The sequence below is a fragment of the Octodon degus genome, unplaced genomic scaffold (assembly GCF_000260255.1).
Source record: "Octodon degus isolate 3935 unplaced genomic scaffold, OctDeg1.0 scaffold00074, whole genome shotgun sequence".
Taxonomy (NCBI): Eukaryota; Metazoa; Chordata; class Mammalia; order Rodentia; family Octodontidae; genus Octodon; species Octodon degus.
Genome location: NW_004524650.1, coordinates 105,704 through 126,604, shown reverse-complemented (window position 1 = coordinate 126,604; position 20,901 = coordinate 105,704). Strand labels below are relative to the sequence as shown.

Here is a 20,901-nt window from a genome sequence, read left to right as displayed (position 1 = left end):
TTTAAACATATATATTCATAAATATATATGAGTATATAGGGATAAGCATGTTTTCAAATGTATAGACAGTGTAGTGTACACTATAGACAGTTACACTGCACCACTCTCTCCCCTTATTGTTGTCACCTGCAGCAATTTGCATTCAAGGTTTGCACACCTGAGCCATAAAAAATACACCTGAAAAATTACATAATAAAACTAAAACTTGATGACTTTCTGAGGCCACACTACCAGCTGTCTAGGACCAAATACGGCTCATGGCCCATGAGTTGGATACTCCTCCTCTAAGCAGAACTCAGCACTTCCTGGAAGCAAGGACATTCAGGTAGCCTGTGAGTCCAGAGAGAAACTGGCTCCTTCTGGTTTAGATCAAAATGCTCCTAGCATTTCCACCCACTGGTCTCAGTAGTAGCACAGCCTGAGCCTAACTCCTGCTGACTCAGGCCACCCTGAGAAATAGTCACCAGGCCTCATCTATGGGTATAATCCTGGCTTTTAAGAAGAGAACTTGGGGGCAGGTCAGACAGCTCAGTGGACTGTAGCACTTGCTTAGACAGAGTGTGGCGGCTGGGGTTTGATCCCCAGCATACCATGCCAGCCCCGCCCCATAGCACACTGACATGGTGATTGAGACTGGGCATGGTGGTGCACGCTTGTAATCCCAGCGCTTGGGAGGATGAAAGCAGGAGAATCACTACAAGTTCGATCTACATAGTGAGACACTGCACATCTCATAAATCCTGTCCTAAATTCAAGAAGGAGGAAGAGGAGGAGTCAGAGGAGCAGGAGGAGGAGGAGGAGGAGGAGGAGGAGGAGGAGGAGGAGGAGGAGGAAGAGGAAGAAGAGGAGGAGGAGGGAGCGGGAGCGGAAGTAGAAGCAGAAACAGAAGCAGAAGCAGAAGAAGAGGAAGAGGAAGAGAGCTTGAGCCACTGGGCTGCAAGGAATTTATTGGTACTGCTAAATATATACACAGCTAAAAGCTAGTTTTAAACTTAACTTTAAACAGCACTGCAATTTTACCCAGTTTTGTATTTAAAAAAATATCACTTCAGTTACTTCACACAACTGTCTTGTGTCTAACACAAAAATGTCTTGCCATAAAGTGGCCTGAGCAGAGGAAACTGCTGACCCAAAGTGCAACAAATAGATATAGATGTACATTGAACTTGAATCTTGTTCATACTGACTACCGCACTGAGTGACTCGTCCTACGAGTCCAGACGTGGGGTAGTGACCTGGAGAAAGAACGGGGATGAACAAGACAGGGCAAGAGACACATGAGACGAAGACAAGACAGGCTTTCTGATCAAGTTTTGTTTATTGAGGAAGTGAGAGGGTCTAAATAGCCCTATAGCAGAAGTAGTTGGGCGGGACTAGTTGCGGATTGGTGGCAAAGGTCCGGGACCACAGGAAGATGCCGAGGCAAGCAGGGATTGGTGCTGCAGCACTTCTTGCCCAAATAAGGGAAAGTGTAAGAGGAGCGGTCCATCGCCCCCAACAACTGAGCAGAAAATTTTCAGCACAATAAAGTAACCCCACGGAAGACTGGGGCAGAAAAATGATCTTTCTGGTTTTAGTGTTAGCATCCTTACCATACCAAACCCAGACAAACACTCTAATTATGATGATGAATTAATCAAAAGGCCCTGGAAAAGTGGGAGCAGACCAAGCCCAAGAGAAGCTAGGAACAGGAAAACTGAGTTCAGACTCAAGAGTGTCAAAGGAATATCAGATGCTTTACACAGAAAATAGACATATATTTCATATGATTCTCATCACAAAGCCTTTTAACTGTCCAAAAAAAAAAAAAGAAAAAGAATTACTTTTCTGGGTAATGAATCAGCTCTTTTACCTGGTACCAGCCCCATATTACTCAGTCAGTTTTCTTCATTATCATAGAAAATAAAAAAATCCTTTATTCTGCTGAGCAGAAATCAATGTTGTACTTAAATTCATAAGGATTATATTTTAAAATCAAGCCTTGTGTCCTAATGGAGAGGAGTTGAGATGAGGCTTTCCAGTTCAATCCTGCCTCAGGCTTCCTGAGAGCCCCAGACCAGGGGCCTTGCTAGGTCCCCAACTTGCTGATCTGTCTAATGGAATTAATCACAGTGCTGCTAAGGTTGTGGTGGGAACTGAACACACCATGGTCAATACGCAACACGTGCTAAATGTTATAATTGCTAACAAGTCAAGTGCTGAAAGCTGGGAATAAACTTTCGAATGGCATTTGCAGTTATCCTCCTGCCCTCCCCCACCCCGCTGAGTTCCAGGCTGGACCCTTATGGCAAACTCCATCAGGTTATTCGTCCTTGTCCACGCCACCAAAAACTGAACTAAATGGACCCTTAGCTGCAGAAAAATTGCTTTCTGAAATAACTTCTTGACGCATTTATGTGCTGTCCTTTTTTCTAAGACAAAAAAAAAAAAAAATTGCATGTTGGAATTGGACTGGAGACATTATCTCCCGCTGATTAAGGGAGGTTATTACTACCACAGTGCATGAAAGGAAAGCTACCTGCTTTTACCCAGGGAGCTGTTGAAAATAGCCCTCTTTCCCTCCAGCAAATAGCAAGGAGAAGAAAGATGTCAATAATGGATAGCATTATGAATCCTTTTTCGTGTACTCGGCTTATCTAAATCGGCACATGATGCCTGCCCAACCTCTCTCAGAAATTGTGAGAGGTGCTAAGTCATCCATCAGGCCCCGCCTAACAGCCCACAAGGCACCAAGAAGGACATTTCTCTGTCTCTGCTGCCTGCTTCTTGCCAAACTGAATCAGCATTTCAAGGAGCTCAATTCCCATTTTGAAAGCTAAAACCTTCTAAAGATGGGGATGGCATCACTTATGGAAATTCAAAGCCATCAGCTGAAAAATAGGCAAGTGAAGGTTAAAGCGTTGTTCCACAGCAATCTCCCCTAAAGCTTTCCATGTTGAAAAATGTAATGTGTTTTATACATATATATGCATATATATGTATATATTTCTGTTCATATACATTTCTCCAATATTTCTCTTATGCTTGCTAAATTGCTTTCTCTCCTTTAAAACTATCTTTGGAAAAGAACTGAGTATAAGTCTCTAACTTAAGCCCATTGAACTTTAAATTGAGTATTCTCCTGACTATGAAAAGCCACTGAACCAGGAAAAACCAAAAGTAGGTACACACAAATTACTTATTGAAAAAAATGAAATTGGAAGAATAAATGAGAAGAAAAACTTTAAATATCAGAGAAATAGAGACAAATAAATTTCACATAAAGTATATATCAAGAACCTATTCTGCTGAAGTGCCTGCTTAGGCAGGTGCAGGGACCAGGGTTCGATCCCTGGCGTTCCATGCCAGACCTTCCCCCAAGGCACGCTGAGATGGGGACTAAGACTGGACCTGGCGGCATGCACCTATAATCTCAGAGCTTAGGAGACTGAAAACAGGAAAAGCGCTATGAGTCTGATCTGCGCAGTGAGGTCCTGTAGACCCTATACTAAATACATTAAAAAAAAAAGAAGAAGAACCTATTCTGTACCAGGTATTCTATTAAAATACCTAAGGTTTCTCAACCCCGACACTAATACATCTTGGACCAGACAATTCTTTGTTGAGAGAGAGGTGCCCTTTGTATTATAAGATATTTAGCAGCATTTCTGACCACTATCCAGCAGACGCCAGTGGCCTTTCCAACCTGCCGTGACAATCAAACATGTCTCCAGCCACTGCCAAGCTAGCCCTGGCTCGGGACCACTGTATCAGACATAAAGACAGTCCCTGCCTTCTATTGTAACTTTTGTTCTATGCTCCTTATGAGCAGTCAGCCCTGAAAAACTTGGTACATTCTCTAATGCAGAGCTGGCTCCTCAAACCTGCTCATATTCTGTTTCCGGGTTATCTCTGCTGACCATATGAGGAAGGAGTGTGGAGCAACAAGTTCCTTCCTGTGTGTGACAATTGTCTAGGCCCCGCATCAGCTAAGCCTGGCATTCTGATCCTTTGGATCCTTGTTTAGAATAGCAGATTGCTAACATTTACCTCTTAATGATACTTGTATTAGCCATAAATAATAAGGTAGACATGAGTGGAAAATCAAGATACAGAAACAATCTTGCAGTAAGTGGAAAGTGTAAGAAACATTCTACAAGCGTCCCCTGTCAGAAGCTCATGATTCTGAGTAACCAGGGTTAAGATATTACCTTATTATCTTCTTTAACTCAGAGTGGACTGACACTAAGTGGTAACGAGAGGGAAGGAAGTGTTTGTTTTTGTTGTTTAGCTTCCACAAACATGTCACGAAGTATCATTAGACTGCAGCCTCCTATTAATGTGACTTTCACCCAGTAATTCAAAAACCTTCAACATATTCATCAGCAGTTGCTTCGATGAGGTTCACAAGATCTCTGCCTCGTGTTCTTACCAGATTAGTCTGAAGACACTATTGAGAATCATGAAATTACATTAACCATATCTTTCTCTTCAAAGGAAAGCAATCTAATTTTTTTAATCTTCTATTTACTTATTTATTTACTTGGTTCAGGGTCTCTTCATGCACCATGGCATGCAGTACTGGGGATTGGACCCGGGTCCTTACACTTGCCACCCAGGCACTTAGACAGACCACTGAGCTATCTTCCCAACCCAAAAGAAAATAATTTAAAATGCCAGTACATTCGTTCCCTGAGATGCAACCAGCTGAGCCGACTGAGAGCTCTCAAATAAGAAGGAGCAGACAGGAAGATTTTCTGAGTGTTCCCTCTTTATTTCATTCTTCATTAAAATCCTACAAAGTAGTTAACAGTGTCCAGACCTCTCATTGTTAAATTGTCCTAGGTTCAATTCTTGGGATTTTTGTCTATCTCTCTTACTTCCTAGGAAATCTTACAATTCCTCTGGCTATAAAGAGCAATTCCAAATGTGCATCTTTAAACCTAGACTCATCTAAGACCCAGATTTTTATATCCAACATCTCTTCCATATCACTTGACTGTCTCAGAGTCAATACATAACCCACAAATCTCCTGCCTTCTCTCTCCCAGACTGCAGTTCAGCCTGTTACATTTGCGTATTTCCAGTCGTTCAGGTCAGAATCATCAGAATTGCTCTTCTCATCTCTTTCTTTTGCAGTCACCCCACCTGTGATCAAGAAATCCTGGCAGGTCTTCTGTTTGTATATTTCTGGATATTTCCAGAACCCAACCACTTCTTACTGCTGTCCTTCCAACTCTGCATAAAACCATTTTCATCTGAATCTCCACCTTTGTCCCTCAGCTCTATTCTTCTGCCAACACCCAATGGGATTATTTGAGAATCAAGTTATAGGACATTTCTCTTTTGTACAAATTCCCAATGGCTCCCCAAAGCCCTTACCATGCACAAGGCCTTATGCGGTTTGGTCACCCTGCAACTCTAGTCACTTCTCCCCACTTGCCTGCTTCCTCCAAGCTTGGTAGCTAAGCTTCACTCTGTATCACTTTCTCCCAGGGAAACCCTCATGTGTCCCACCCTTATTTCTTTTCTCAAAGGAGACTTTGTGAGAGAGATCATCCCTGGCCATATTGTAAACCCCTTATTCTGAAGTCCATAGCCCTTATTTTGCTTTTATCTTGGAAAATACTTCTCATGAAGAAATACATGTGTAGAGCTAGGGAGATAGCTCAGTGGCGTAAGTACTTGCCTGGCAATCACAAGGTCCTGAGTTCCATGCCTGGTACACTCCAACAAAAAGAACTTTAAGGAATATATGTTTATACGTACAGATTTTTTGTGTGCACGTATGTAAGCAGATGTGTGTATATTCATGCACACACACATAAGCATCTATAGTAGTCCCTTGCTATTTCATGGTTTGACTTTCATGGACTCACTGTTTTGCAGGTTTTCAAAACATATCAATCTCAATTATTTATCACAGATTTTTCACTACATCGCAAGATTTTGCAGTACTGTACAGTACATGAATGATGTTAAAATTACATAGGTTTACAAGTTTAGAAAATGGTAAAAAACCATTATGAGTGTTTTTAAAAGTGTGGAAAAGGTTTCTAAGAGTGTGGGAAGGGTTTATGAAGCTTTAAAATATATATATAAATACTAAAGTAAATATAATGTCGCTACTGATTTTCACTTATCGTGGGGGTGTCTGGAACATACCCTCTGCGATAAGTGAGGGACCACTATATATGTATAGGAAACACACACACACACACATATATATATATATATATATATATATATATATATATATATATATTTGTACTGTTATTGTTTTTATCTAGGCATCACCCCAAAGCCTCATGTAGTCAATGGGGTGGCTTCCAGATTTGGGAATAATTCATGATCCAAAGCAAGGATTAAGAGTATGAATCCTACCTCTGCCCTGGGGTGGATAATCTGTATGACAATATAAGGAGGGAGAGAGGCCTGCTAGAAGCCCCAGCTGCTGCCCTTCCCTTTGCTCTTTGCTGTTTTCTGCTGCCATGAACTACTGCCCTCTGCCATGTGCCTATCTGCCTTGGAGCCAGCTAATTATGAACTAAAATCTCCACTAACTGAGCTAGATGAACCCTTCCTTTCTTTCTTAATTTTGGGTGTTGGGTATTTTGTACCAGCAAAGAGAGAAGAGTAGCTAAGATGTATATGTATATATAATATGCACATATATATATCTCTGTTTATTTAGTAATATAGGGGTTGGCACACTGTGCCCCAGGACCAAGTGTTCAACCCTGGCCTGTATTTTTACACACAAAATAAAAATGTTTTCTATGTATACTATGTGTGGTACACACATAATATATATAATTTTTATAACATATATAATTTTTGCGCAGATCTGAGGCTTGAATCTAGGACCTTCACACTGAGCTCTATCCCCAGCCTTTTCATTTTAGAGTTTCACAGAGTCACTAAGTTTCTCAGGCTGGGCTCAAACTTGTGACAATATTTCTTCAGCCTTCCAGAGTCCTGGGGTTACAGCTGCATACCACCACATGGTTTTTATATCATTAGAGGATTATACAGCAGAAAGAAAGGAGAAAAATGAATGCATGAATGAATTAATGAATTAATGAATGAATGGACAGCTTAAATCATATATGGATTGCAAAGCATAAACATTTTGTATCTGGCCTCAGATAGCAAGTTTCCAGTTCCTGCATTACTCTATCTCCTCCTTGAGGACAGAGGCTTTGTAGTGTCCCTAGCACATAGAATGGTTCCTTATAAAGGTGGATGATAAAACATTTTTAAATGAATTGATGAATAAATGAAGATAATGAGGCTTGGTGAAGTCTGAAGATTTAGAGTCACACAAGAAAATAGCCAATAAGCTGGAATTCAGTGCTTGCTTTGTTATTCCAAAGGTGTGTCCTGAGGTTCAAGGGCTGTCTGTAGCACTGATCTGAATCCCCCTTGTTTTCTATCAAAAGTCCCCATTGTAGACTGTCTATAATATTCATATCAAGAAGAAATCCTGCATGACAGGGGACAGCAGGAGTTTCAGAAAGCTTGAAAATGTATTCCATAATTTAGACCAATCACATTCTCTATGGTTTTATACATCTTCTCTCTTCTCAGTTTCACCAAATGCCTGTGTAATGCAGGGTGCATGCTATTATTCTCACTGAACACACCCCAAAAACTGAGAGCTTCAAGAATGCTGAAAGTACTGGCTGTCATAAGGAGTGAGTGACAGAAACAATAGAATCCTGAACTATCACGTTGATTAGTTTTTCACTCTACCAGAGTGGACCAACATAGAGCTCCACAATTCCACTGATAGATAAATGTGCTGCTGTTGACATGGAGGCAGTTTAATAGCATGGCAGTCACACCTCAGTAACTTCTAAGAAACAAGGGACACTACCTCTCATGCAGAGTTCTCTGCCATGCAAGTCTTTTCACCTATAAATGGTCACCTGCTGCTGTGGCAGCCAAAGGCAACATCAAAGTCAGAACTCCTGAAACAATGAGTAAGGGAAAGGCCAGGTATATCACATCTTGGGCTTTCATTGCTGTGACAATGATATAGGATTTTGGAGCTGCCAGGCCCATGACCATTTGAAGAAGGCAGCCAAGAAAACTGACGTTTATGTGAGCTGACACGAATATCCACAGCTGTCATCTGCTGGCCCAGCTGCTGTATCTAATCAGCCATCCTCTGAGGCAGCTGACTTTGGAGCTTAGTGCACTTGGCTGAGACACTATGTGTGTTCCAGGGCTGCCAGCGTCAGTAACTGCATGACTGCTAGTGGCTGTTTTAATATAGGATAAAGGTCACAGTGATGCCTGCAGCAGCTCACGGGAATCTGTCATTTTGCTACGTGCCCCTCGAGACACCAGCTCAGAGTGCTTCAGCAGTCCTAGTGCAAATGTGCTGTTTGTCTCTCTCATTCCCCTCTTCTTTATCAGCACATGTATTCCCACTTTCTTCCCAGAAAATGCCCTCTCTATAAACAGCAGCAATTGAAGCTGTTGCACTGTGTTTTACGCATTTCCTCTTCTTTTCACGTGACTCTCCAGAATGTGGCAAACTTCAGAAATTTAACATAGGCTCATTTTCAATGTGAAGATGTGCAGGGATTGTACATAGGAAATTATTATGAATTACTATGATTATAAAATCAAGTTTGAAAGTTATACTATTTTTTGAAATAATTTATATGAGGGCCGGCCAAATAGCTCAGTGAATTAAAACACCTGCAAACAGGTGTGGTGGCTAGGGGTTCGATCCCCAGGCCTGCCATGCAGGCCCCATCCCCAGGGCATGTTAAGATGGCAACTGAGACTGGAAGTGGTGGCAAGCGCCTGTAATCCAAGCTCTAGGGAGGCTGTAAACAGGTGGATCACTGTAAGTCCGATCCAGTAGTGAGACCCTGAACACCCTGTCGACCCTTCCCTAAAATACAAAAAAAAAGAAAAGAATTTATATAGAGATGAGGAAAAAAAAAGTGACAAACCACATAACCACAAATGTATCACTTCTTTCGGTTCAACTTTTTTTTTTAAATGTATTTGGTACAGTGTCTCACTATGCAGCTCGGACTTGTAGTGATCCTCCTGTCTCAACCTCCCCAGCACTGGGATTATAGGAGTGTGCCCCCACAACTCAGTGCTCCCAGGGGCGGGGCCAGCACAGCATGTGGTGCTGGGGATTGAACCTCAGTCCCTGCACTTTCAACTTTATACTTAAATCTCCTTATAAAACAATTTGTTGGGGGGACAAAGATGTATGTATGCAGTATGACTTAGATAATTGTACTATTGATTTGTGCTTGTATATGGAAAGGAGCAGTTAATGCTTTTTTACTTTCTCTACTTTATTTCTTATAACTTTTTTCCTATTTTGCATGCTTATATCTGGTAATCTAAACAACTAATTTGAAGACAACACTATGCAATATAAAAAGTATTGTTGAATCCGTATTACTTTGTTTAATAAAGTTCAGTATTGTTTCTACTTTTTAATTAGTATTATTTTGTATTATCTTTTAAAAAATTATTCTATTTCAATTGGAAGTAACATCAATAATTCCAACAAAAGGACAAGGATATAGCTCAGCAACATTAATGCCTGCTTAGCAAGTGCAAACTCCTGGGTTTGATCCCTAGTACCAAAACGCAGTGATAATAACAATTTCACTGATGGAAGCAGAGCAAAGGACATACTTTGACTAATAAGTCAATGTGTCTAAAACAAAAGAAAAGATTTGATTGAAAATTATTCTGTCAAGTGTTAGATAGTTCGTGCACCTTAAGTGTGGTAGTGCATTGAATGCCGAGTAGGACACCAAGTTCTTAGATGCAGCCTGGCTACTTGCATGCAGCACTCTAAGACAAGTTCGTAAATGGGGAAATATGGTTGAGAAAACCTGCATATAGAGTATGTTAGGCAATACAAAGTGCATCGTTTTTGTTGTTAGGCTTGAGAAAGAGATCCAAGATCTTGAAAAAGCTGAACTGCAAATCTCATCCAATGAAGAGGCAATTTTAAAGAAACTAAAATCAATTGAGAAAACAACAGAAGATATAATAAGAGTGAGTATGAACTAATTTTTATACCATAATTCCCTCCTGAATTAATCCGCAAATACAATGGAAATGTTCAAAGTGTTAACACATTTGGATTTTATTTTTTAAACTGAATTAATTATGGAGAATTCTTTTTTTTTAATAGTCTGTGAAGATAGAAAAGGAAGAAACATTGAGAGGTATGTTTTTGAGAAGCTAAATTTCACATTTAACTGAGAATATTTTTGATAAACCTAATGAAATTTCCCATTATTATAAATATATCATTAATATATTTTTATGTCAATTTTACAGAGTCTATTGAGGACATCTATGCTAATATCCCTGATCTTCCAAAATCTTACATACCTTCCAGATTAAGGAAGGAAAGAAATGAAGGAGTAGAAGATGATGAACAAAATAGAAAAGGTACATGGGACATCTATGTTCAATAGCATGTTCTCAATTTTAGATGTTACAAAGTCTTATACTTACAACTTGCAAAGACATCTCATGCTTTCAGATTAAGCAATGTTCCATTTTATGAAATTCTGTTAGATATTTGAGTTGTTTGCATTGTTAGAGACAAGGGGTAACAGTGTCTATTCTATTATTTTCTTCTTTTCTTCTTTCTTTGTGTATTTTAGGGAAGGGTCTACAGGATGTTCAGGGTCTCACTACTAAATCAGACTTGTACTGATCCACCTGTTTATAACCTCCCAAGAGCTGGGATTATAGGCGCGCGTCACCATGCCCATTCTCAATTGCTGTCTCAGCATACCCTAGGGGTGGGGCTGGCACGGCAGGCCCAGAGATTGAACCCCCACCCCCTGTACCTATTCGCAGGCACTTTAATCCACTGAGCTATTTGGCCAATCCTTCTTCTATGTATTTTAATCCCCACCAACTTAGTTTTCTTTTTCTTTTTTCCAACTTAGTTAAAAACAGTAAATAAAGCCTTGAACAAGAAGCTCTTCAAAGAGAAACTCCCCTAGCCAAAACTATCTCTTTCAGTACATTTCATCCAGTAGATGCTCTTTTGCAATAATAAAATCTTTTTAAAAATGAAAATGTTCCCTTGAGAATGTTAGGCATTATTTACTCTCATCGGGGGACTTATTCTTTTTTGCAGGGGAGATGGGGACTGGGAATCAAGCTCAGGACTTCATGCTTGCCAAGCAGGCATGGTGCCACTGAGCTATACCCACAGCCCCTGGGAGACTTATTCTTGTAAAATTCATTGTTCAAAGCTACTGAGGGGAAAACCCGCTTGGGCCCCCCTCCTGTCCCTCTCTCCGACAGGAGCTTTCTTTCCCTCAATAAATATATTCTGTTCATAAAAAAATAAAAAAGAAACTGCTGGAAACATGAAGGTTTGCATTAGAAAGGAAGCGAAATCTTTGGATTGTAGCTTAGAAGTAAACGCTACTATTCAGGTAAGATTCATTCACTCATAAATGTTTAGTGAATATCGATGCCAAACTCAGTAAGGCACAGATGAAACCATTAATAAATATATCTCATTAAGGACTGAAATGCAGAAGAAGGAAGTAGAATGTGGATAAGGGATGTTACAGAGGTCAAGTCTATCAGAGAAACAGTGGTACCTTGGTTCACGAACACTTTTGTTGCAAACAATTTGGTTAACAAACCAAAGCATTTGGCAAAACATGGTTTCACTTGCAAACTATGCATCGGGTGACAAACACAACTGCAGCCATCTTCCCCACAAAATCACAAACATGGCCACCTTTCATAAAACCATAGAACAAAGTAAGTTCCTGAACTAAGGTACCACTGCACAAGAGAAGTTGTGACTTTTTTCTTAAATGAAAGCATGCAAAATAAAAGCAAGCATCGCCACATTGTAATTTTGCACAGAATCCCTTATCTTTAAAAATCTAGGGCTAGGGAGATAGCTCAGTGGTCTGAGAGCCTGCTTGACAGCGCAAGCACCCAGGTTCAATTCCCCAGTACCACCCGCTGCTCCACCGTGGCCACTAAAACTGAGCATAGTGGGACATGCTGTAATCCCAGCACTAGGGAGGCTGAGACAGAGAATCTCTACAAGTCCAAGCTATATAGCATCACCCTGAACCAAATAAATAATAAGATTTTTTAAGAATTTAAAATAAATAAATAAAATTCTAGCCCCAGAAATCTTGCCTGGGTCAGAAATAGACCTTAGCTTCCCCTCCATCTACCAGTTACCTCTAGTTCTGTTGCTTCAGCACAGCTATTTTTGCTTTATTTTTAGCTTTCCCGCTGCTGAAAGTGGGTGTAAAAATGGGAAGAAACATAAGGCAAAAAGAGAAGTATATGATTTTAGCCTTCTCCCTCCCTCTTCAGTACCAGTTCTATTTATAGACTTTCAAACCCTCCTGTATTATTTCAACAGGTGGCTGGTCTGTGTAAGAAGGATGTTAACTTAATAAAATGTACTGTCCAAGGCTAGCAAGATAGTTCCGTGGTCTAAAGCACCCACTTAGGCAAACTTAGGCAAGCGCAGGGACCATGGTTTGATCCCCAGCACCACATGTCATGCCAGTCCCACCCCCAGGGCAAGCTGAGCCAGCCACACACAATATAAAATAAATTTTTTAAAAATGTACTGTCTTAAGTATTTCAGCCACTCTAACTTATCCCTCCCACAGATAGATTCATCCCATTGAGTAATATAAGAGTGTAAATCTGCCTTGTAGGCCTTATTATCAGCAAATATTTATCTTTTATTTCTTCCATGAAGTTTTGTTATCTGAATGCATCAGTTTCTTGGTACATTTGAGACATACAGAATGATCACATTCATCATGGAGAATCTGTACCTGTCAGCTTCTTTCCTTCACTCAACATTTTTCAAAAATGTCACATGCTGTTACCTAAAAACTCATGATGTTACAGTGTTCCTGCAGTGCTATATAATTAAAATCAGACATTTTTTTAAATCTCACATAAAAGAATAAAAACACCAAAAAGTACAACACACCATGAAAGTGGGCCAGTTTATAAATGAAATTTCATTAATTCAAAGATCAAATTTGTCTCTTAACAGCATTATATGCCATGGAAATTAAAGTTGAAAAAGACTTGAAGACCGGGGAGAGCACAGTTCTGTCTTCAATACCTCTCCCATCAGAAGACTTTAAAGGTACAGGAATCAAAGTTTATGATGATGGACAAAAGTCAGTGTATGCAGTGAGCTCCAATTACAGTTCACCCTACAATGGCTCTGATGGCCTGGCTCCAGTTGAGGTAGAAGAACTTCTAAGGCAAGCCTCAGAGAGAAACTCCAAATCTCCAACAGAATATCATGAGCCTGTATATGCCAATCCATTTTGCAGGCCCATAGCTCCACAGAGAGAAAAGGCAACACCTGGACCAAACTTCCAAGAAAAGATCAAGCTTAAAGCTAATGGGCTGAATGATGACGTTAATGACTCCATACACAATATGGACAATGGACTCTCAGAGGGAAGGACCAACAGCTTCGATCGTATCAGTCCCATTCAGCCAACACCTCATCCCCGCTCAGTGACTCAACAGGCAGAAGAGAGGACCCATACCCCACAAAAGTTGCTGATGACTCCTAGGGAAGAATCAAGTGCCATTCAGGACAAATATGCAACCTCTCCAGAAGCTAGACTGAGCCCCAGCAAAACAATACTTGGGAAGTCAGAACCCCAGTGTTCCTCACCTATCTGTCAAGAAGAGGAGGAAGATGTTAGATATAATATTGTCCACTCATTGCCTTCTGACATGGATAACTCAGAGCCTGTGACCATGATTTTCATGGGGTATCAGCAGGCAGAGGACAATGAAGAAGACAAAAAACTTCTCACAGGGTATGATGGGGTCATCCACGCTGAGCTCGTTGTGATTGATGATGAGACAGAGGAGGAGGAAGGAAGAGCTGAACAGCTGTCCTACCACCCCATAGCCCCCCATCGCCAGGTTTACCAACCACCAAAACCCACACCATTTCCTAGAAAGAGACCCGAAGTTAGTCCTCATGAAAACTCAAACCAGAAATCTCCCCACAAAAATTCCATATCTCTTAAAGAACAAGAAGAAAGCCTAGGTGGCCCTGCCCACAACTCTCCAATTGACATTCCAGTAGCTGGAGATGGGACTGAGGATCCATCTTTAACAGGTAATAAAAATGAAAAGGCATGTCATTGCTGTCTAGTCATGTGACAGTCCTCTTCCCATGTTAATGAACCTTCTTGCTTTCAGCTTATTTGACCACCTTATAAACTAACACATGCTGAGGTTTTTATTCAAGCTGATCCAATGACCACCCTAGTAATTAAGCTACTTCAAAGATAAAGAAAGTGAAAACAAATTGTTGCCTTATCTGTCTATTGCCTTGATTGGCCTTAGTAACCTGAGATGCATCATCTGTTGTGATACACTCCTGAGTATGAATGTATTTAGATTATTAGTATGTTGGATCATCAATAAGGTATCTTTTCCCACCAGAATGTGATGACGATGACTTGTCTGTGCCTGGCTGTGATTTCGGCTTTCTACATAAGTTAACAAATTGCCTTAATTTTACCAGAGCATGCATGGAACAAATATTATTTTTAGAATACTTTATTACTTTGCTATATTTTTTCTCTGTATTTTCATAGTTTTATTAACTTTATGACCTTAATTTTTCTACATTTTTTAAAAATAGAATGTCAGTTGATCTTCTATAACACAACTTTGCATATTTTTCTCTACTTTAGCATATTTATTTTTTGTATTTTCTATATATTTTAATTTCTCATTCCTATAAAAAATTTTATGGCTAGCTAGCTATTTTAACGTTGATTGAAAAATAACTAACTTTTTTTTCTGTCAAAGTGATAGCTCCTCAATTTTAGATACCTTGCTATCACTTAGGATCATGTTCTAGTTATAATGTTAAGGAAACTAAATAAAAACTTGACAAAAAGCAATTAAAATAGGTCTGTTTACCTTAGCTCAAGATGCTGGATGTTTGTGAAAGATAACAATTTTCAACATCTTTATGTGGACAGTTATCATTAAAGAGCAATATGTGGTAATTACCAGCCAATTAAAAAATAGAACCTGATAATTCTATAAAGTATGAGAGTATCTGTAAGAATCAAGATGCTTTGTCTTCAGAAAACTGTAAACTCAATCTTCAGTTGCTAACAATGAAACAAAATAGACCTTTTTTCATTCTTGTAAGCAGTTAAATTGGGCGTACTAATTGTAAGTGTAATCACCTGAGGAATTCCTAATTTCTTAGGAAGTGTCTACTTATATAACTTCCTCAATCAGAGCTGAGCAACATGCCTCACCAAGGAAAACTGTACAAACTAGTTTTGAGTATGAGCTTTATTTGCTGATCAGAATTTGCATTTTAAATTCATTTTTAAAACAGCATGACTTAGGAAAGAGAAACATATTGTTTATGGTCAACAACGACATTATACAGTATAAAACCTTCTTTAACTTGCATGTTAGCCAGCTCCTCCCAAACATGCTTATTCCTTTACCCCTAACACATTTACCCCAAGAAAAATGACAGGAAGTGACTAACGTTTTTCAGACAACACTTATCATGCCACTGAACTAAAATAATGAAAACAGGAAAAACCTCCTCCAAAATAACAATACAAGTTTCTGTACTATCAACCCAAGTATCTTATAAACAGAATACTCCAAATTCTTTGCCTTCTATCATGATATTGTTTTACATCCTTGTTTTCCCATTCAGCACATGGATTGCAAAGCAGATATGTTTGTTTAAATGAGTTTTAAAAGTAATCATATTGTCGTGTGCTCCCAGGGGCCCCCATATACGTAGACCACACAGCCATCTATGTACTTCGATTTCACAAGCACAAACTAAATAGAGTTTCTCACCACGTCCCCTCACAAAAAAATGTTTGATATTTGAAAACTTATTATTTAAATTAATTCTTTTGTTAATGTCTCTTATTAAATATGAATAGTTCTGGCCTATTTAAAAATTGTCAGTCTCATTTTTCTTGAAATGAAAATTAAATAGGACTGGCCAGATAGCTCAGTGAACTAAAGCACCTGCTTAGGTAGAGCACAAGGACCAGGGTTCGATCCCCAGGCTTACCATGCTGGCCCCGTCCCCAGGGAGCACATTGAGACTGGGCATGGTGGCTTGCTCCTGTAATCCCAGCATTTAGGAGGCTGAAAACAGGAGGATCACTAGGAGTCCAAGCTACATTGTAAGACCCTGTAGAACCTGTACTAAATACATAAAAAAAGAAAGGATAATTAATTAATTAATTACTTTTTGAGTGTGTGGCTGGCTCAGCCCACCCTGCGGGCAGGGCTGGTGGGACATGCAGTGCTGGGGATCAACCCCTGCTTTTTTTTTTCCATGATTTTATTGAGGAACAAATAGCAATGAGACAGTTTCAAATTAAATTGGTAGGACAGTTTCAATAAGTGACACATTGCATACATTCTTCCTATTGTTTAATTGCCGTACAAGATGCGGACATGATATCCTATTTACAAACACTATTAAAACAAATCCCCCATTCATTAAGAAAATGTAACTATATATCTATCCTAACCACTTTGAATACACAGATACAAAATGGACATTCATCTGTATCCCCTTTTTTGTTAAGTTTTGTTATTTGAATACTATAGGTGTGTAAACTCAGCAAAATATTCTAAGAGGGTCCAGTAGCCCATAATAGTATTGGGTCTTCCACTTGACTGGCAATGTCAGAAATTGTTGACCTGAGTCCCCTACAGCTCAACATAACAGCATGGCTTTACTTCTTCTATTTCATTTTTATATTTTTCTGCTGGATGGTTAAGACCAAGGTAAAGCAGGACCTATGCAACAAGACCTATTTTGGGTCTGATAAGGTTAGTGAAATCCCCTCAGGATTTATCCTGAGATCCTGTACCTCACATTGTAGAACTTTTGTCAGTTTGACCTCTGCTCTTGCCTAAGCTTGCCTAAGCAGGTACTTTAGACTGCTGAGTCTAAAGTATCTTGCCAGAGCATTAAAATTAAAATTACATTTTAATTTGCAAAACAGAGGAAAGATGAAGAAAAATAGAAAAATATGAAGCCTGAGGATTCTAAAAACAAAACATATTTAGTTAAAGTTTTTAGTAGGCAAGATATGACAGGAAAATACCAGCAACCTTGCGGGCATGTGCTAATGAACTATCACACAGTCATGTTCTAAGATGTAGCTCAGTGCTAACCCTTCCACCTTTGTGGGGCTCCAGTAAGCTTTTTGGGGGATCCCTCCACTACCTCCATCCACCACCAAGTAGACACCTGGCTCTCCTTGGTGCTTCTCCCACACCTCTTCTTTTACATCTAGCTTGATTCTCTGCTCCAGAAAATCTAACTTGAGTCTATCAGTGGTATTTCAGGATGAAGATATGAGAAACCTCAGCTCTGAAGGATTCTCATGCTATGGGCGCTGATATTACCCATCTTGTCAGCCCATAGGGGACAAAAAATACTTGGAAGAGAAAAGCTCTCTTTTGCAAGGACTTTGGGCAGCCAAAACCATGTTTCTGAATTGCTCTGAGGAAAGGAGGCAGAGGAGAGGAAAGAGGCCAAAAGGGCAAGTGATGACCCAAGCTCTTCTCCCACTACACCTATTGGACCTCATTGCCGCCATAGTCGGTCCTCATCCTATGCATGTGGAGTTCCTTTCATGTACACTAGCTGTAGACTTGGAGAAAGGAGAGAGAGAAAACAGAGCCTTACAGACTTCACCCAACGTCATGGTGCACAGGTGTGCCTGATTTACAGAATCTCAAAATGAGGCGTGACTGTAGAAATGAAGAGGAACTGTAAGAATGAGAGGTAGCAAGGAGAGAGAATTTTGCTCTTGCCTTCAAATAGACCTTTTCCTCAGAGACTTACTCCAGCTTTTGCTAGGAGTAGAAGCTCCCTACAGCCTTGCCTTCTGCCTCCTGTTTACCTCCTCATGTGGAATGACAGGACTCTCTCCAGGGCTCACCACACAACATTCCCAGCAAGAGGGGCCTTCCTGCTTAGTATAGATCAAAGCAAATTCTCTTAGCCAGTCTTGAGTGCAAAGAAATATTTCTGATCCTGTTGCTGTTTTTTAGCTTCACTAAAATGAAAATATTTCCTATAAGTAAAATGACAATAACACTGGTCATGCACTTATGACAATACTGGATTCCTACCTCTTCTCATATTGGTACAAACCAGCTTCTTAGAGACAGGGTCATTTCCTTTAATAACAGATAACTAATGTGTGGCATAGAAAGGCGAGAATGGGGCCTCCCTGTCATTGTCTCACTAAACAAACTTGTGCAATTAGATAAGTAGCTGATTCTTGAGCCATATTACACATGAATGTAGTAGTACACGATTAATATAAATATTAGGCCAGTGCCTCAAAAGCAGACCTCGATTTTTGGACTATGACTAAGGCAGCTATACTCTGAAGTCCTAAATATTAAGGCATAAGACCAGAATACTGAAGGGATGTCATAAATTCTACATGTACATTTTTTAGAATGCTTTCTCTACAGCAGGTATAATTAGTAGCAGAATACACTCAAAAAGGAAACACTTGCCATTTAAAGGCATATCTATAGCTAAATGAAAACCACGTATATTCAATCCAGCTCTTAATTAGTAGCTGACATTGTTTCATGCGTGCATTTGTCTTTGTCACTGCATATCTGAAGGCCAGATCTCATTTGGAAAACCAAGTTCAATGAGCTAAGAAATAACCCATTCATAAATATACTTTAAGTGCCAATATCTTTTTTTTGTCAGTAGTGCATACATGTATCCCAGAATACACAACACAGTCATTGACCTATGGGAATGTGTGTCTATGGCTAACGGTGAAAATATATACTAATCCTATATCTGTTCCGATTGCAATGTGCTTGCTCTGCTAATTCTTCTAATCTTTATAGAAATAGGTTCCCTCTAGTTCTGAACCTGCTCCTGCCCTAAGTTAACCATAGCTTATTGTTTCTGCTGTCTTTTTGTGCTACTAAAACAATGCTCACATTGTTGGATAAAACCATCTGAGGTATGTTCTCAACTTTCCTGCATTCTATGAAATGGTAATTTAGAGTGAAAATTAAGGCTCTCTTTCATAATTCTCTATTTTTTTTCTTTAATTTACAGCTCTAAGGATAAGAATGGCAAAGCTGGGGAAAAAAGTGATCTGAAGGCTGTCACCCATGTAAACATTCTTTGGAGAAGAAACTAAAAACAATCTGCAAATTTCTCTCCTGGATATTTTTGTTTCTTTTTCCTCAAATCTAAAAAATTGCAATTATACCCACATTCAGCCATGTGAATAAGTAATAGTCATTATTTGCAAAAAAAAAACAAAAAACAAAAAAAAAAAACCTGGGAAAAACAAATGCTAAACCTCTTCCAGTTATTTGATGGGATTCATTGGAGGCAGGAAACCAGCATATTTTTATTGTATTGATACCAAAGCATTTCTAATAAGAGCTTGTTACATTTAAGAATAAAGCTATTTAAAATAACCTGACTATACTATCTGTCATTCAGGATTCAAGCTTTGCTATTATAAAAAATGAAAGATCACAGGATGCTTTTGCACCTCATCCCTGAAATGCTCATCTTCAACTCTGACAAGTAAATGTAGCCTCACAGAAAATCTGTAATGCCAGAAGACAGCAACTCTGTCTTGCTGAGGACCAATTCAATTGGTTTGTGAAGATTTCACACCCTTGTGCACACCGCAAAGGTACATGTAGCGATTGTGCTATTTTGAAACTAGGTCTAGAATTACGTCACCGATGGCCAGGACTCTGCAGATGGTTACTGACACATTGATTCTCGGTATCCTTGCTTTCACTCAGTGCAAGGTGAGCCCTGTGGTGCATCATCTGTGACCTCAGATGCTGCCAACGGACTTCTTATTCTCAAAGAGCACAAAGCTGGTCTGTTGTCTGGCCAATTCTTGTGAACCAAGTTAGAAAATTCACATTAAAACTGATAAGAACACTACTGTATAGTACATCATTGCTAAGTATTCTTGCTGAGATGCAAAATCCTAATTTGAAGAATACTCCCATGACAATAAATTCTCCCTTACAGAGCCTAATTATTCTGTCCCGTATGCAGCACCCTCAGGACCACTCCCACACATCATCCCCGGGCTGTGAGCCTGACTCTTTTCCTTCAAGTCTTCTAAAGCAATTGTAAAAAGCAGCCAGCTTGACAAGACCTGTCAGAAGATGGCAAGACCTTTGCCCCATTTGGGTCAAGCTCAAAGCTGTCACACAGTCCAACTCTTCCCTTTCACCTGTATGTCATCTCAACCCAGTGCAAGTAAGACTTTTAATAGATGCAGCAGTCCAAGCTGCCAAAGATTGTCACCATCTATTTACCAAGCCCTAATTGTCATGTGAACAAACCAGTTTCAGAATCCCATCCTGAATGTTGACTTTCTAGGGCTACTGGTGGCTGTAATGAGATGCAGAACCTGACATGAGGACGTGGGTACAGGTGACTTATTTCAGAAGTGATCTTAGGCAGAGAAAAGTCACAGGAGACAATGACGGGGCCGGGAAAGGTGGCGCACATCTGTAATCCCAGCACTCTGAAGGCTGAGGCAGGAAAATTGCTGCGAGTTCAAGGCCAGCCTGGGCTACAAAGTGAGTTCAAGGCCAGCCTGAGCTTCATAGAGGGATCCTGTCTCTAACAGACAGAAAGAAAAACAGAATGACCAATATAATGATTCACAGTTAAGGCTAGTGCTCTAAGCAACAAGGACTTTTTCCACCATAATCTCTAAAGAGTGCACAGAATGCACCTACAATTGTCTTTCTGAAGGGGAAGGCACTGGGGCACTCACTCACCAGCTCTGCTGCCTTGCTGAGGATCACACC

General features: G+C 39.8%; 1 protein-coding gene across 1 annotated transcript in view; it reads left to right on the top strand.

The window, feature by feature from the left end:
* The window catches only part of Palmd (palmdelphin), an 87,126-nt gene extending 67,107 nt beyond the window's left edge, over window positions 1–20,019 (top strand). Inside the window, exons 4-8 of the mRNA XM_004635683.2 lie at window positions 9,915–10,029; window positions 10,169–10,202; window positions 10,318–10,431; window positions 13,055–14,152; window positions 19,160–20,019. Of these exons, the coding sequence (XP_004635740.2) occupies window positions 9,915–10,029; window positions 10,169–10,202; window positions 10,318–10,431; window positions 13,055–14,152; window positions 19,160–19,203 (1,405 nt within the window). The 3' untranslated portion in view covers window positions 19,204–20,019. The remainder of the gene's footprint in view (window positions 1–9,914; window positions 10,030–10,168; window positions 10,203–10,317; window positions 10,432–13,054; window positions 14,153–19,159) is intronic.
* The last annotated feature ends 882 nt before the right edge of the window (window positions 20,020–20,901 follow it).